This window comes from Diadema antillarum, unplaced genomic scaffold (assembly GCF_040938485.1).
Source record: "Diadema antillarum isolate AM-2024a unplaced genomic scaffold, OU_Dant_1.0 seq00001166_RagTag, whole genome shotgun sequence".
Taxonomy (NCBI): Eukaryota; Metazoa; Echinodermata; class Echinoidea; order Diadematoida; family Diadematidae; genus Diadema; species Diadema antillarum.
Genome location: NW_027271973.1, coordinates 410,685 through 428,811, shown reverse-complemented (window position 1 = coordinate 428,811; position 18,127 = coordinate 410,685). Strand labels below are relative to the sequence as shown.

General features: G+C 41.1%; 1 protein-coding gene across 1 annotated transcript in view; it reads right to left on the bottom strand.

The window, feature by feature from the left end:
* Positions 1–18,127, bottom strand: part of LOC139744402 (poly(rC)-binding protein 3-like) — a 57,923-nt gene that overhangs the window by 11,988 nt on the left and 27,808 nt on the right. The window contains exon 5 of the mRNA XM_071654843.1: positions 5,331–5,459. Coding sequence (XP_071510944.1) covers positions 5,331–5,459 — 129 coding nt within the window. The remainder of the gene's footprint in view (positions 1–5,330; positions 5,460–18,127) is intronic.

Genomic DNA, 18,127 nt, shown 5'->3' with positions numbered 1-18,127 from the left:
CTGAAAGGTAAATTACTCGCTGATGACAATCGGCATTACGGTACTCTGCAACCTCCCCCCCCCCCCCCCCCCCCCCTCCAGAGTTGCAATCTCCGTGATGAGAAGGTGATCCAGGGCACCAAATCCTTGGCGCAGAGCTCCCTCTTTGTTTTCCTTACTTTGCTGCGCAAACTTGCCGACCCCGCTCTTGGATTTTCGTCAATCACTGCAATTGCTCTGAAGGGGGACGGCAGCTCCTCTCAAAACATGCAAATGAGTTCCGGTCTCTACCCCAAAAAGTACGCAATGGGGACACGAGGCTGCCATGCTTCAAGTAAGTTTTGTTTTATTGCAAAGGCCCTTTCATTTCTTCAATCAGACATGCACCATTTTTAGGAAATGCTGCTTAATCAACTTTACTTAGATTGTACGCATACAGTACATTGTGCGAAAACCTCTCGACTTTGACCAATCACATTAGCAGCTGTGGACACACTCTACAGGGTTGTCTTTTCCGCAGAGTTTAATTAGTGATAACATGCTTCATAATTGCAACTGATGTGTGTAGTTAGTCTGCACATACTTTCCACATTCTTAACTAACTTGTGACTCACTGCCTAGAAATTGGGAAGTACTCCATCATCTCAGAGTTTTAAATTCCTAAATGAAACATGACACAAATCTGAGGGTTTGTACATTCAAGATACTGCCCAGTCCGTACAAAGATTTTGTATGGACTCTCTACAGTGCACCTTCTTCTTTAAGAAGAACCCTGGACTGGGAATGTATCACCAGAGCAAACAAGCTGATGGACGTGAGATTCTGAATTTTGCGTCATACGCTACAGCCATCCTGCCTGTGCTTTCTGGGAATTTGATTGCTTAAAACAGCTGCACTTCAGCGCATTCTCGCTCAATCACCGAAAGAGGTAGGACGATTGGCTCGCTATTCCAACGAAAACCCTAGCTGGATTCATCCCTGGCCTTCTCGGCGGTCTTCAATCTTCCCCTTTACACCACAAACCTCGGAGACAAAATCTCTGCTTTAGTGCCACTTCCCTCAATTCATTTATAGTCGAGAATAAATTTCCTGTTGGCTGATTAATTCAATTTGGAGTCGTTCTGTTCCCAATTGATAGATCTGCGACCCAATGCAACTGGGCTTGCCACGATTTCTGGAGCTACTGGTGTCTTTGGTAGATGCTGAAATGAAACTAGTTTGGGGAGTGCACTTTCCTAATCCCTCTAACACAGCACAAGGCTTCGGTGCTTGCTTGAAATTGAAGAAGTGGAGTTAGGTCAAGTCTGTGAGTTATCAGCGCACTGGCACTATACCATTTCCCCCCAACAGCAAGACTGTTTTCTGTTTTCTCAAAAAGTATAAATTCAGACACAGGTTGCTCAAATATCATCAATTACTGTCACCCGATGCCTGCTTCATTTGTAACAGTCAGTTTGTTATCTTGATATACTTCTTGGGAACATGTGGTAAAATGTGAGCACCTTCTGCGATGAGCAAGAATGTCCCTAATAGATTTGTTTGGTCAAAAACCTGCACCGAGCGGCGCGCCTCGCCAAACGTTACATGAAAGACAGCGCCGCTGTACTCTACTTACAAATGAAATAAGAGCAAATACGAGGTTTGATGAAATGCCGGTGTAACATTGCAAGCATCATCCGCTGGTCAAGAGTATAGAAGTTTAAGGATAAGTGAATAACAAAAGTTCTTGTCTGAGCAAAAAAAAAAAAAAAATCATGAATTACTGGAAAACAAAATTTTTTACTCCCTATGAGGAACATGACAACTCTCTTGTATGTCTTTTTAATGTTATTGTAACAATTATATTGCTATATGAGGGCATACATTACAAGGCACTTTCAAAAGACAAATGTTATCCAAAGTACACAGAGGGGTCAAAGACATTATTGCAAGAATAATGTACATATAACTGAATAACATTCTGCCTTAACACAATATATATATGATCAAATAGGTTTTAAAAATACAGATATTGCATTATGATCAAGGGATCTAAAGAGGGCTTTGGATAGCTGGCAGTTGATGTGCCATCCTGCCCCTGAATTCTTAATCTTCTTTTGTCACCTGATGTGGTGCTGAGAAAGTACTGCCACACAAGGTATAAGTTATTCAATAAAGAAGACAGCATGGGCGTGCACCGCTTGTGTATACACAAACCCCCTCACACAGCTTTCTGCTCTAAGCTACGTTACAAGTGGGAACTATGATTGCTTTCACTGTTATGAAAAGCCTGGCAGATGTACAGACATCAATTGTTGATGGTGTATTCATAAGAGATATGAATAATGAATGATTCTGCAGATTTTCGGTGGGCAAAACTGTCTTTAGAAACAAAAAATAATTTCCATCCTTGAGCCGACAAGGTTAGATGAAAATGCTGCTGATAAAAAATATATATATCACTTGGAATGCTGTACGAACCAGGCTGTTTTTACACAAACATAATACACTCAGAATTTAAAGACATACACAACTTCTCTTGCTTTGGCAAAATTCTTACACATATCATTTGCCTCCATCTCCCTTGTACTTTACCCTGTAACATTTACCCATGCTGATTAAAAAAGAAGAAGAAGTAGATTTCATAACTTCAGTTGACCACAAATGATTTAGCTGCTTGAAAAAATAAATTTCCTACATAAAGTTTAGTTTACTGCTGATTCTTAACTCATTAAATTTCCATGCTTACGTTTTCATTAACTATATCTGTTCATTCAATTATCTCCTAAATCTTTCAATCAATTTGTCATGTGCATGTTTATCTATTCACCTGCCCAGCTTTTCTGTTCAGGTATTTTTGTGACTAGAAAAAAAAGGTTCACATCCTTGTAAATCACTCGGTCTCCATTCTGCCGTGACAATTTGTGGAGTCACTCGCAACGGAAGAAGATGTTGAATATTTAAGCTGCTGAAATTGACGAGGGCGGAAACCATCTCCGTGACAAGTGGAAAAGATTTCAGACAGAAGAAAGAGACAAGACGGGTTTCAGTTTGCTACGCACACAGGACAGCGAAGGACGGGTCCCTTTTCAGACACTCCGTTCCACTGAGTATTGCCTCTACACCCTTTGGGCTACATCCACATTAATTATTTGTACCTAATGGAATATATGATGAGAGCGAGAGAACGACATGGAGTCGGAAGAAGAAGGATGGGCAGAAGTGGAGGGTGCCAAAATCATTGAGACTACATCATCACTGGTCCACATTTCTATATGGGAAATGAATGGGTAGCTTACCCTTTAACACATCTTTCAAGAGTTTCATGAAATAATAAAGTCTTATGTTGGCATCTAACAACTGCCTACCACTCCATTTACAGCTATACAGCATACATCATCACCAGGTTCGCAACTCAAATGAAAATTTGAAAACCTTTGAATATCTGTGGCCCCTTTAAGCTAGCTTCATTTTTCTCTCTAGAATAAAATATAGCTGAGAATCTACATAAACAATGGTGCATTTTTGCGTAATTGTCATTCTATATTAAATAAATCAGCCATCACGGACTCTCATGACTGTTTGTGTAAGGTATGCTCCAATTCAATATGTAAACATTCCACTGGAAATACGATGAATAATACCCAGGACACATATTCTGATGGATGCAATAGGTTTTCATTTCCTTTCTGGAAATAGGCATATATTCAGCACGCTCGTACCAATCAGTGGAACAGCACACAGTAAGGGTTAAGTGACAGCATGTCAGCATACACGTAGATGACAGGTTGGTAGCTACAGTAGTAGCAACCTGGGTGATAGACAGTCAGTGAGCATCTTACGACCCCGCCCAGAAATCCAGACCACTGACAATCAAACCACGGGTGAAGAGGAGGAGGATGTACGAGACCAGGGAGAGCCAAAATGATCCCCTCCTGTCTAATCTACATGATTTAAGGCTCAGTGGAAGACTCATCCCGAATTACCACCATGGAAAAAAATATGCACCCATCCCACCGTGGAAGAAATACGCACCCCCATCCAGTCATGGAAGAAATATGCACCCATCCTGCATCATAGCCCCTGTGAGGAGACCCAGATTAAATCACTAATGCCCGCCCTCGTACTGTCGCCAAACTAGGCAGTTGCTGTTCCGTAATGATACGTGAGGTGTTAGTCACTCACTGGTAGTAGTTACATGGCCACCATGATAAATGTACAGTTATGTCAAACACCTCTGCTTCATTCAATCATTATACATCTGACATACTCCTGCCATTATTCTATGACTTTGTGACATGTGATACTTATTTTCACTGGCCCCGCTCAATCTCTCCTTCCTTGAATGATAAAGCTATGTGCTTATTTGCCCTCCATTTCATTCGCTATTCTAGCTACTCTTAAGTACAACCCTGTTAACATATGGACAATCATGCAAACTGACAAATCAGACAGTTACAATAATAACAATAATTCTATTCTGGAAAAAGAACTGAGAATGAGCAGACCTCAATTTCACACTGTACACAGAGAATGAAAGATTTGAAATTTGTCCATCCAGCATGGAATCAAAGGTGCTCCTTTCACTGCAATATTTTGCTCTCAGAAAAAGGTCTAGCATTGCCATCATTGCACAATAAAAGGCATCATGTAATAATGTTTTCTGTTCAAAAGTCTGAGATGAATGATCCCACATGCTACCAAGTATCTTTGACACTGTGTGAATTAAAGCTATGAAGATTGCACTTGAATGGAATTGGTACTTAGACAGAAGTGTTGGAATAAACTATTTAATAACAGTTTATGATAGTAGCGTTATACTTGTCTGAATGTTTCTTGGTCATGACAGTGTAATTTAAAAAAAAAGTGATGTGCTTGAGTGTTTTATTCTTTCTTTCTTTTTCATCCATTTAAACATCAAAACACAGCTTGGTCAGCAGAGTTTGACAGCCTTAGAAAGTGAGCCACCACAATCTTAAGCAATCTTTCAGCACACATAAGTAATTTCTAACTCCGTGATTATTTCTTTCACGTATAATCCTGATGTCAAGGTCCCTAGTGGGCCATCTAGGTGCAATAATCCAAAGCTCCATGGTCTTGCTCACATGAGCAAAAAGTAAGGGGGCAGGGGGGAAGAGGAAGCATTACCAGAGACCAGTATCCAATAGAGAAACCAGAGTTGGAAGGAAGTTGTGAAATAAAACTAAAGCTACATTTGTATGAAGTGAGAGTTTGAGAGAAGTCAGCAGAAAAGAAACTGTGCCTAATTCAGACATAAAAGAGGACAGTATCTAAGAAAAAACAAATATGGAAAGGATGACAACACTTCTTGGAAACACCAGGGAGGGTTCCATAGTGACCCAGCTACCCACCTCTCTGATGTCTTTGATTTTGGAGCCACCTTTGCCGATGAGGGAGCCGCACTGACTCGTGGGAACGATGAGGCGTAATGAGACTGGGGGCTTTGGGGTTCCCGCTGACAGCACAGAATTTGATAAATCCTGGATTAAAGGATGAGAGAGAAGAGAAAGACGGGAGAAAATGAGATGTTACACGATGACAAAACTTTCACGGCAGAGCGAGAAGGGGGGACGCAGAAGTGATGATGATGAAATCGTCCGTTTCTCACCCCCCTCCCCGTCTGAAGGAAATGTCAGTCTGAAATGGCATCGCAAACCTACCACATGGTTCGAGATGTCTTGACACCTGTTCAAATGGGCCGGATACCTGAGAGATGCCAAAGCAGTGGTCTGAGGATACGATCGATATATACTGCTGTCCCACATGGAGAATCTTAAATCACTGTTCACACATATTTCAACCACAGCACACATATTTTACATACGGCACAGCATTGGCAGGTTATATCATTTTTACGAATGAAGATGGTTATGAATAACAAGCATAACCCTAAGACCTACATCCAGAGTGGTAAAAAGCCCCCACACTTTATAACACAAATAGAACAGCAAGGACTCATATGGATTTGAACAAACAAATTTCTCTACACTCTTCTATGGGCAATGTGATGTCCAAAAATCTGAAGTCTCCAACTGCTGCCATTATCCCTTGATGATTAGCCACGAGAGCATTTGAGGTTTAATTTCAAACTTTGAATATCAGTTTTTGCTCAAAGTGACAATGCTTGCATTGCTGTTGTCTCCAAAGTACAAGTGAGATTGACTTGATGAGAATATTTACTGGGTGATCTGCATCGTCATCAGCAATTTTGCTCATACAGATATGACACTATTCTGTCTGAACACCAATCATCTCTGTCAATATCATACTAGTGGTTCTCATGAAGCTACTCCTCTGTACCACAGAGGGCAGCAGACATGAATGATACTCATTAGAAATGAAAGGGGAACAAAACTTAAGCAAGGATTTTCATAAAACCTTGCAGACCTGTAATATTTCTATCTCTTTTTTTTCCCTCACATAATCCTTTTCTAGCTGCCCCCTCCCCCCACCCTCCACCCCACACACACACACAACTGCCTTCTTCAGCGGAGAGTAAATTTGCTGTTCTTCGCTGGAGGGCTGCTCACTGGGTCTTGTTTCTTTAGGATCGGCTTTCACCAACCACTTATTGACCTGCAGCAATCCCGTGCCTGACATTTCCAAAATTGGACGAAGCAGATTAGTGATTTGCGTGCAGCATGAAAAGGTTGGGTGCATAAACCGGTCCTCTGTAATTTGCAACTATCTGGGTAATCTTCAGTAGCAATCTACAGACGCAGAGCGGCAGTGGTAGGCCACCATGACAAGCACTATAGCCTCCTGCTCCCCACCCCCCTCCAACCACTGAGGAAAAAGGGGGAGGGGTCGGGTAGAAACATAAATAGCACATTTTATTTTGATCTTACGTCAAGTCTATACAGACAGAAACCTGCACTGAAGGAGAACACACCGTTTGCTAACTGTATTTAAGAACATTTCATACAATATTGATACAAAGTTGGTTGCTTTAGTTTCATGGGGGGGGGGGGGGGGGTGCCATACTTTAAAACACTTGTAGTAACTAGATAATCGCTTATCATGCTGTTACAACATTCAGTCTGCACACATTCGGCATTAATATTCAGCATTTAATCTCCCAGTATTGAAAATTTGGTGACACCGACATTTGCTCCTGCGACAATTGCTCCAGCCTTATTCTCTCGACGGACTTAGGATTAGGGGTTGTGATAAGGCTACAGGTTTCAGTTTGATATGAGGATTACGATTAGGGTTAGGGTTACGTCTGTGGGTAGAATCTATGTTTGGCGTAGCGTGTGCAGATATTTAATGGGAGCAATTTTGCAGCAGCAAATGTCATGGAACCGACAATTCAAAGAAATTACACAGGAAAGTCAAGGTGTACTTTCGTTTCTTCTCTCCAAGAAAGACTCCAGTGTTACCTGGATTATATTCAAAGGATGCTTTCAGCACGATTTGAAAGTACTAGGTGAAATCTTAGAATTCTGTAATGACCAAACCAGAATGGCATATGTTGTGGCATTATGCCAGAGGAATTAAACTGATTTCATTCTGAGGCATATTGAGAGGATATGCCGAGGGTGGTGACACCCTTTAAACTGTAATTCCACAGTGTGACACCTGGTGGAAAGAGAGTGGCACAAAACTATTATGGCTGCATTAGTCTTGCTTCATAGCACTTCGATTGATTTCTGATGTACTCTGAGCATCCAGTGACGTGATGCCGACTCTACGACTCCACGCCCCTCCCCGGTCATGGCAGAGAGCTGCGGATGGGGGTACAGTGATCTAGCTCCATGCGAGAGAGAGCGAGAAAGCAGGAGAGAGAGCGGCTGTGGAGACAAGCCCAGAGAATTGTCTCTACTAGCCTCCTAGGATTTGGACATGATCATTACACAACAGAACGAGGTCGGGCGAACTTTGTCGGGATTGAGCTCTTTGGGATACATTAAACAGACATATTCTTAACGACCACAAATTTGTTACTCATTATAGAAAAAAAAATCACAAGCAGACATGGTAAAGTACAAATTTTAAAGTATGCTACACACAAGGCCATTCTGTTCATTCATTTAAGGATTCTGATTTCTAGTTTGCTAACCATTTATCTATTTATATTTATTTTTTCCATTTTATTTTCACAGGGTAGCCTTTCAATTAAAAAAACAAAACAAACCAAACAACTGATATACAAAGGGGTTCTGCATAACTATACTTAAAGGACAAGTTCACCTTCATAAACATAAGGATTGAGAGAATGTAGCAATATTAGTAGAACACATCATTGAAAGTTTGAGGAAAAATCGGACAATCCGTTCAAAAGTTATGAATTTTTGAAGTTTTTGTGCAGTAACCGCTTGGATGAGAAGACTACTGCAGTGTGTGAATAACTTAGATGTCACATGCGTACAACAATATCAGGAAAATATAAAGAGAATTTCACAAAATTTCATCTTTTGAAAAAAGTACACATTCCCTCGACTCGTTACCGACAAATGTTAATGGGTAATATTATTCCCCCTGCCTTTAGAAAGAGGCAATTCAAGTGCTCTATTATTATGCGAAAAAAGTGAAAATATGTTGAATTTTCTTTACATTTTCTTTATACTGTTGTACGCATATGACTCACAAGCTGTAGTAGTCTCCTCATCCAGCGGTTCCAACACAAAAATTTTAAAAATTCATAACTTTTGCATCGATTGCCCAATTTTCCTCAAACTTTCACTGATGGGTTCTACTAATATTGTTGCATTCTCTCAATCCTTATGTTTATGAAGGTGAACTTGTCCTTTAAAAGCATGTTTAAAAACATCATCAACACCATACCAAAGTCTTCATTTTGGAACCAAAATTGGCCACAAAACCCACTGCAAGAAACATCAATTATACTGATGTAAAAGTGAGCAGAGGGAGGGCTAAAAACTGACCTGAATACATCTCACACTCATTTTAGAGAGAAGAATGAAACTGTAATTCAGTTTTCTTACAGAAAAAACATTGACCACGAAAAAAAAAATGGAATAATGCTAAATGTCTCATCGTCGGTGCTGGCTTACAGTGTTCCAATCAATGAACCCTCTTCTCTTCGCCTTTTTGGTTGCCCTCTGCCCCCTCCCTGCTTAATTGCGTCTGGGTACTGTACCCCGCCTGCTGGCTACACCTATGTGTTTCTTCCATTTCCTTACCTCGGCTGCATTCAGCCAATTTACCACCGGCCCCATGGATGCTCTACTCTCTCCCTGTCCAACAATTTCATTTTCTTTCCCCTCAATCAACCAAAATCTCTGCGTAGAGTGTCTATTGATCCTGGCCAGAGTCATGTATATAGATGCCGCGATGCCCCCCGAATGCCAAGACGAGGGGCTAGCGCATAAAGGGCAAGAATAGACGCGGCTGGAATTGAATCGCGACGCTGAGGCCTGGCTGTCGCTAATAAATCAATGCTAGTCCTCCTTGTATATTCACATTGATTTATTAATGCCGCGCACCCCCTGCCGATAACGCACTTTAGAGCGTATGTTTATTGATTACAGTATTATTTACCTGTATAATGCATGCACATGGTCGCTGCTGCTTTTTTTTCCCTCCCTGTCCTACCTCCTCGTGTATCCTCATACCCTCTTCCTCTTTTTCATTGGCTCCGGTTTTCACCTGAGCGCATGCAGGGTGAGAATATAAGGACTTTAATACATTCATATGATAAAGACACTCTGCGTCTGAAGGGTCACCATGAATACATGGCCTTGATAATTGCATCCAGGTTGACCTATTGTCACCGGGCTGCACTGTACGCCCCTGCCCATGGCTGGAGGCAAAAATGCACACATAGTAATGGAACACACGCAAGGAGACTTCCTACAGATGTAGTTACACACAAAACACAGGCCTCTTTGATCTTTGGTAGGTACCGACACACATCAAGTCAGCCATAGAGGGGGGTGTTGCACTGCTGCAGGAAAAGAAAGATAAAAAAAAAAAGGGGGGCATCCATGCGCTTTCTGGTATTGCTGAAAAGGAGGCGCAATTCAGCGGTGATGAAATAACATTCTCTCATCGCATTTGGGTTAGGCTGCGCTGCAGATTTATCTCATTTCCCCTCAGGTGGAGTGGAGAGGCAACATACACTGCAACATTCTGGGAAAAAAAGACGACACGAAATCGAGTGAAAGTACTGTAACTTCCTCATCTTACAATATCTAATTTCTGCGGAGATAAGCAGCGAGAGAAAATAGGATTGGGACCAGACGGGATGATTGTTTGCCTCCCTCCTTTTATTGAATATCAGAAGATTGTAAGCATTAAGATATAAAACAATGATTGGTATAGAAGAGATAAAGGGCAGGATCACTACCTTTTCAGCGCGCAAACTCTAATTCAGCTTTTTATTTGGTTCTTGATTAACTCCTTCCTCCATTAAATGAACATTTTATCGGCAAAATGAAGTGATTTCTCTAGATTGAACTCTGCGTATTCACTGTAATTGTACAATTATTTCATTTGTGCATTTATTCATTACATAAACGAATATCTGAAAACTTTCCTCATATGACATTGTCACATCTTCGGAATGCTTCAGGAAAACAAACTAAGATTAAGGTAAATCTTCCCACCCCCATTTCCCTAAAAAAAGGGAGGAAATAAAAGGAAGACCATGATACATGCTCTGGCAGAAGAATTATTCTGATAAAAAAGTAAAAGAACAAATCCACCCCCTCCCCCAAAACTCTATTTTTAAAGAAATATTTGTCCCTGATTGTTCCCCAGTGTAACTCCTAGACAGTTAAAGAAGGCATTTTTGGAAAGCACTCTCTTTATTTTCCCAATCAATATCTCCCAGTCGAGTGGACGGAGAACTGCACACAATTTATCTACATTTGCAGTGGATAAACATACATCGTCAATGCCTCAGCTAGCACCTGAAATATGTCTAAACATGAAGCAGGAGAACTAATGGAATGCTTGACCCCACCCCCTCCATTCCCCTCCCCCTCCCCCCCCCCCCCCCTCACACACACTATAGTCATGGAGCCTACTCTATTCACTTGGCCTAGTCATCCCACGAGAATCAGGTATGTTTATAAATGCAAATGAGGCGAGGAAGTGAGAGAGAGATAGGGGCAAGAGTAAGAGATGACGAGAAAGAGAAAGAGAGGATAAAGACAGATAGAGAGAACGAGAGAAGTGGAGGGATATGAAAGGAGAGGGAGAGACAGAAGAAGAGAGCTGGAAGGAGAGAAAAGGAAAGAGATACTGTGAAGCAAGAAATTTTCACACATGAAAATTTCGCAAATTGCCACTGGTATTCCATGCATATAGTATAGACAAGAACTTTTGTGTGCATTCTAATTTTGCGAATCTTGGCTCTCATGATATTAGTGATATCAAGATTTACATAATGTCGCAATTTTCACGGCAAACAGATTGGTAGAATTATCTTCACGTCTTATCACGAGTATCAAAATGGTCTCGAATGAAAATTGTGATTGTATCTCAACAATAATGATATCAAGGAACAATCTCCTGGATTTTGACACAAATGATGGTATATATATGAAAATGCATGACTTCTTCCTGTGTTTAGTAATTCTTTTAAACCTGATAATAATGTGTAGGATCTAAAGTAACACAAGACAGGTACTCATGAAACGTTGAAATTTTTCCACAATTTATGGCTCTAAAAGGTCATTTTACTAAGCTGTAGTCATGACGCTGTGATTTGATATACAATGAAGTACGATATGATTTCACTGATCCTGAATATGAAACACACACACACAAAAATAGCTAGCCTTTTTTTTTCTTTCTTTGATGATTGTTCTGTCCCACCACTTTTCCCTTTTCTCCTTCCTCGCTTTCTCACAGTCAGTCTCCCAAACTCTCACTTTCTATCTCTCTCTCTCTGACACACACACACACACACACACACACATACACACACACACACACTGACGCACTCTTTGAGTATATTAATGTTGGGTTTAGGACAGGTACAGTGCAGCTACACCTCTCACAACATTGCATCAAATGTGACAATCCAGATGAAGCTAGTGTCATCTCAAGGCTGTGACACATATCCACTTACAACCAGGCAATTAATTTTCACACTTTTTAGGACACTGCAAATCAATACACACACATACAAACACATACACATACACATACACATACACACACATACACACACATACAAGTCACACTCATACATTATTAGCACACACGCTCAAATTGAAATACAAGCCCTTCTTCAATTTGATCACGGAAACAGTGCTTTGAAGCAGTCTGGAAGCAAGACTATGCAATCTGTAGCTAGCCAATGAAAGTAGGAATATCTAAGGTCCCAACTGAGCAGATGATTGGTCAGTTTTGATCAGATGAGTTCCCCTCTCCCACACCCCTTCCCTCCCCCCCCCCCAAAAAAAAGATTAAAATAACTGGCATTATCTTTGACTTTGTAGGCTCTTCTCCATCCCATGCACCCAAGCAAAACCAAGAGAAACCCTATCAGCTTAAGATATGAAAGAAGGCCTGCTGGAGTGGTAAGGTACCTTGGGAGGGCTCTGTTGACTTTGAGAGGGAAGAGCTGAGGAATGTGAGAAGAACCGGATTGTGGACACCACAAAGTGGGCCAGAGTACCACTGCCCTGCGAGACCCCGTTACCCCCAAACGCTACCATCTGCTCTTATTCCCCACATTTTAGCAAAGACAACATACATACCGCTGGCTGGTCACATGGGTGCTGATTTTTTTACTCTCGCTCTTTCCTCTTCCTCTTTTTAAAATCATACTGAACTTTCGGTTGTATTACAAACTAACATGTTTATTCTGAAACTGAAACCACGTTAGAGATATCCGAGGACCCAGTGATCTGAATTCAGCATTACCATTCTTCTTCTCGATCAGAAAAATTATTCTTTTACCCCCTCTCAATTTTCTTCATCATCATGCACACAGCATTACATCACATCACAAGGCCCATATTTTTTTTTTCTTATATATTTTTTTTTTTTTTTTTTTTTTTTTGGGGGGGGGGGTAAATTGTGAATGAATTTCTTTTCCAACCACTGATTCACTCTCTCTTTCTAATTGCCTATCCTCTTCCATTTTACCTTCTACCTTAACACCCCCCCCCCCACACACACACAGACACACAAGCACTGGCTGATATGAATGTGTCAGTGTGACTGACAGGGCAGCCCACGTGTGAATCTTATCTAGTGTATCCACAGCCATGGTCACATGGCATGGTGCCCAACACTTCACTTCCAGCGCCCTCTACCAAGACTTGATAGGTGGCCTACTTTCTCTACCACAACCAGACCAGATATAAAAATAGTACACGTTGACTGTCCCTGACCTCTTTATCTGTCCCATACACCAGTGCCCCACCCCCACCCCATGATGTTCTTTCAACCGCTGTATTGGTACCTGTCTACTCCTTTCTCTCTCCAACCCCCCCCCCCCCCCCCACCACACCTCCCTACTCCCACCACACCTCCCCACCCCTACCACCTTTCCTCTGGCCATAGGAATCGGGCCAGGGATCATCTTGAAATGTTTCCAGCAGTTAGCATCCTGCCATTATCACCCCACTATGTAGTTCAATTAGCCTTTCATCAAGGCTTTTACTAACACAAATACCTCATGCAGCTACCTACTGTATGTAGGTCTTTAAAGAGGCACACGACTCCCGACTATTGCCCATCTGTGCTTCTACACAGGTCTACCATGGCTCAGGCTCCTACAGATCACAGCAGAGAAGTGGGATGTTGCTAACAAAGTCTGACTGATTCAAAAACTTACACAAATTTGACTTTTTAACTTGAATTCACAAGTTTGGTTGGATGAAAAAAGGGTGATCTACCCAGGTGATAACAGTATTTGGGAAAGGGGCTGGAAGAGATGGTGACCTCAGAGCAAACTTGACCTTTTGTCAGACCTATCTCACATTCCTCTATCTCCCAGCGGCATGACCAGCTCTACCACAAGCCATTTAAATACATCCATGACATATGATAATACCCTGAAGTAAAAAGTACCCTCATTAACTTTACCAAACTTCCAGGGAGTATGATTGCAATGTACAAATCATATTTATATTCTTCTTGGCGAGTATTTGTGTGTCTGTGTCTGTGCGAGTGTGTGCTTGTGTGTGTGTGTGTGTGTGTGTGTGTGTGTGTGTGTGTGTGTACATATGCAAGCTTTTTCTATGCTCTTTGTCAACAAATTTATCTACGTGAGCGAAAAACACGCAATTATGAACTGGAAGATTTACCTTGTCCATCCTCATCTCATTTGCTAAAGTTTGTGCAGACGTCTTGCACTTCTACTCACGACTACAGGAGCCATATGTGCTGCAAGATCAGCTTTTTTTTTGGGGGGGGGGGGGGCTGAGAACCAGTAGATGGTTAAATCTGGGTCCTGTGAGATTGTATACAGCTTTGGCCATAACCTTGGCATAACCTCGGAGAGCTCAGACAATGTATAATTGATTTAGGCAAACTACTGAGGTATGTGCACTAAGCTCAGAGGGAGGGAGAGAATGGGGAGGGGGTAGAAAAGGTTATCCCAGAATAAGCTCCAGGGTTAGGGGTTGGTGTGCCCTGAAGCAAAGCCTTCACACATGGGTCACAAAAGGCCTCTTCCAACCCCGACACACTTTCACACACATGTGTGCACATAATGAAATCATGGCACTGTTTGTATGGATTTGTTGGGTAGCAGGCACAGCTCTCTTGAACTCGGACGCTGTGCCAACAACAAAACACAAAACAAATCATTTACGACATTTTTACCCTCAAGAAAACATAACAGTATGTTCATTTATGGAAAAACAGTTCATTTCTACGAAAAAATAGACACATTCATAAGATGAACTGTCAAATGTAACTTTCATTTCTAGGACAGATTAATCATCAAAAGAAGACAAAAACATTTGAAGGAATAATTTTTCATATAAATGAAGAAGTTCTAAGGCATAAGTTCCATTTCTAAGTAACCTGTTAAATGAGTAAGAAACCCAAATTACATGAAAGAAAGGATATGCATTGGCATATTCTTTGAATAGTTCCCTCTCAAAACCATCAGTGTTGGTAGATCAGCTCGGTTTTGTCCCATTGATTTTAACTGCGTAGGCAATTCTCCAGTCACTTTGACACTAATAGAAGCATTGCACATGCGGTAGTAATTTCATGTCTGTCTTCACTTCAGGGTCAAGATCAGATGGTCGGCAACTTCCTAGCAGACCCAGAAATAAAATTATGTCGAGATTTTTCCTTTTTCTCCTCCCATCCTTAAAAGGGAAAGATAGGAGTCGAGAGTGAGAGAGAAAGAGATGGAGGAAAATTACTTTTGATTTCACAAAACATTCCTGCCCTTGATTTGATCAGAGCAAGACTGGTGGGAATCGCGTACAGTTGGGAATTGTCGAATTATAACAAGAGAGGGGTAGACCGGAATAGTGAATTTCTGTGTGGACAAGTGCAGACATGAAGGCCAAGTTCACTCAAAGAACGTTTAATCTCGGCCAGAGTTGTCAATGATCCCCTCTTCATGTTTTCTGGCAAGGAGAAGATGGAGAGGGAGGAGAGAAGAAATGATGAGGATAAGATGGAGAGAAGGACAAAAATGGAAGGATAATTCTAAGATTGATAAGAATATGAGAGGATGGAAGAGGGAAAGGGGAAAGGAAACAAAAAAACAAAAAGCAAGAATGAGAAAATAATGCAGAAGAGAGAAAAGAGGTTGTGGAGGGCAATCTTCCTGGAAAAAGAAGAGGAAATGCTAAAAGATAAAAATGAAAATAAAGGAGGTAAAGAAGGAAAGACAGTAATATGAGAAGAAACTCAAAGAGAAGAAAGCTGAGGGAAAAAGAATTCGGGGATGAAGCAGGAGAAAAAAAAAGAAACCGAAGAAGAAGAAGATGAAGAAAAGGAGAATGAAGATGAAGGAGGAAGAGGAAGAGGGAATCAAAGGAGGAGAAAGAGGAGAATAAGAAGAGGAAGAACAGAAAGAGGATAAAGGAGGATGAGGCTAGGAGGAAGAAGAAGAGAATGGGAAGAAGATGAAGGAAAGGAAGGAGGAGGAGGCAGGAGGAAGAGAAGAGAAAAAAGTAGGAAGAAGAAGAGGAAGAAGAAATATTAGTAGCATTAGTAGTAGTAGTAGTAGTAGTAGTAGTAGTAGTAGTAGTAGTAGTAGTAGTAGTAGTAGTAGTACTTGCAGTAGTAGTAGTACTAGTAGTAGTAGCGGTAGTAGTAGCAGTGGTAGTAGATGTAGAAGTAGTAGTAGTAGTAGCAGCAGTAGTAGTAGAAATTGGGGAAAGAGAGTAAGTGAAAGGAACAGAAAAAAGACATGGCGAAGATGCAACACTATTTCAATGTGCATGTAAGACACAAACATGGAGATAAAAACTATCAATCATTTAGCATGCAAAGTGGCTATCTGTCAAGTGTCAGGGAGTCTGACCTCCAAGGAACATCTCTCTTGTCACACGAGGGTGCCATCATTCGGCCAAACATCCCCGTCTGCGACAGCTAAAGGATGCCTGGCCCTCGAGTAAACAGCCTTCTTGTTCTGGAGACAAAGCCATTATCCGGAGACCTTCCAAAATGTATTGACCTCCCCCAGTGACCCTCATAGCACAATGCAAATGACTTTGGGCTTCTTCCATTTTTAGTTGAGGGCCTGGTATTACTAAAGATCTTTGACAAGAGATATCTGTTTTGTTAGTTTCTAAATGCAAATGGTCAATGCTGATGTTTTTATCGTATATTGAAGCAGGAAGCGACACTTCAACCGAACTCACAGGGACATAGTTTTTACACCTTTCATAATCACCCTCTAATGTACTGCACTCCTTCATGGACAATAAAGTACAGGAAAAATAATTCTAGCAACATTTTATACATCTGCACTTTGTCATTTATGGCTCGTTATAAATCTTACAAATTGTAATTGTGACTTTGCCAAAGTGATGTAAGACTTTCTAGATGTTCCTCTCGCACTGAGTCATAATTTTTGTTTTTCAAAATCTGTAAGGACAGACATTATCAGTAGTACATTGGAGTTATGGGGAATATATATCGCTCCTATACCTCCTAATGCATTACCTACATACAATTCTACAAAATATATGGTCAACAGGGGGTTATTTCATGGAAACGGATGTTGGTGCAGACGTAAATCTTTAGCCAGCAGCATTATCCACGATAATTGTCGATGATGTCATCTCTGCCAAAGGTCTGCTAAACACCGTAAGAGACAATTTGGACCAAACAAATGGACTTCCTAACAACTGTCTTGACTAGGGAAAGAGACTACAAACTAGGTACTAAAATTATGGAGAGACATTGAACTATCATATATGCTTGTCAGCATGCTGGAGAATATAACATCAAATGTATATCACCATTTCTCATACCCCTCTTTCACTTTCTTCTCTTAAATCTCCCCCTTCTCTCTCTCTCTCTTGCTCTTGCCCTTTTTCCTTCTCTCCCTCTGTCTTTCATCTCCCTCCCCTTTCTTCTTCTATCTCTTTATATCCCAGGCACTTCCATAAATCATGTTAGATGCGTTGCAACGTTGGGCTTGCTAACAACTGGCTTCCAAACGCACACAATTACGGCATTCCCTCAGAGTGTGTTTATCGTCCATTATACACACTGCTTCCAATGTAGTATGTCACTCTGTAATTTCTCTGCCCAAATCTCTACACACCTCACCTGTGAATGCACCAGGTATTGTCAGAAGCTTACACTGATATATCACAATCCTGCCACTAGGGCCCTGTTTCATAAAGCTGTTCATAAAGTTACGCATGACTTTACAAACAACTGGAATATGAAGTGCCAATATGTGTGCTCATTTTTTTTTTCTCCTTACGTTACAACGAAGAACAACTGTAGTCAGTATTTCATCAATATCGAGGCAAAGATACATTTTCAACTACTAAAAACGTGTGTTAACATGTAAGAATAATGGTTATCATCTGCAAATTACAACTTTAGCTATTGAAATGGACAAAGATTAGGAAACCCACTTGGCTTGCCATAGTCAAGTCGTTCGTAAAGTCGTGCGTAACTCTACGAACAGCTTTATGAAACATGGCCCAGGTCTACACTGAGAACAGAAATAAGACCCCCCCCCCCCCCTTCTTCTGTGTTGACTTTTCATGTATCTGTGCGAAGATTT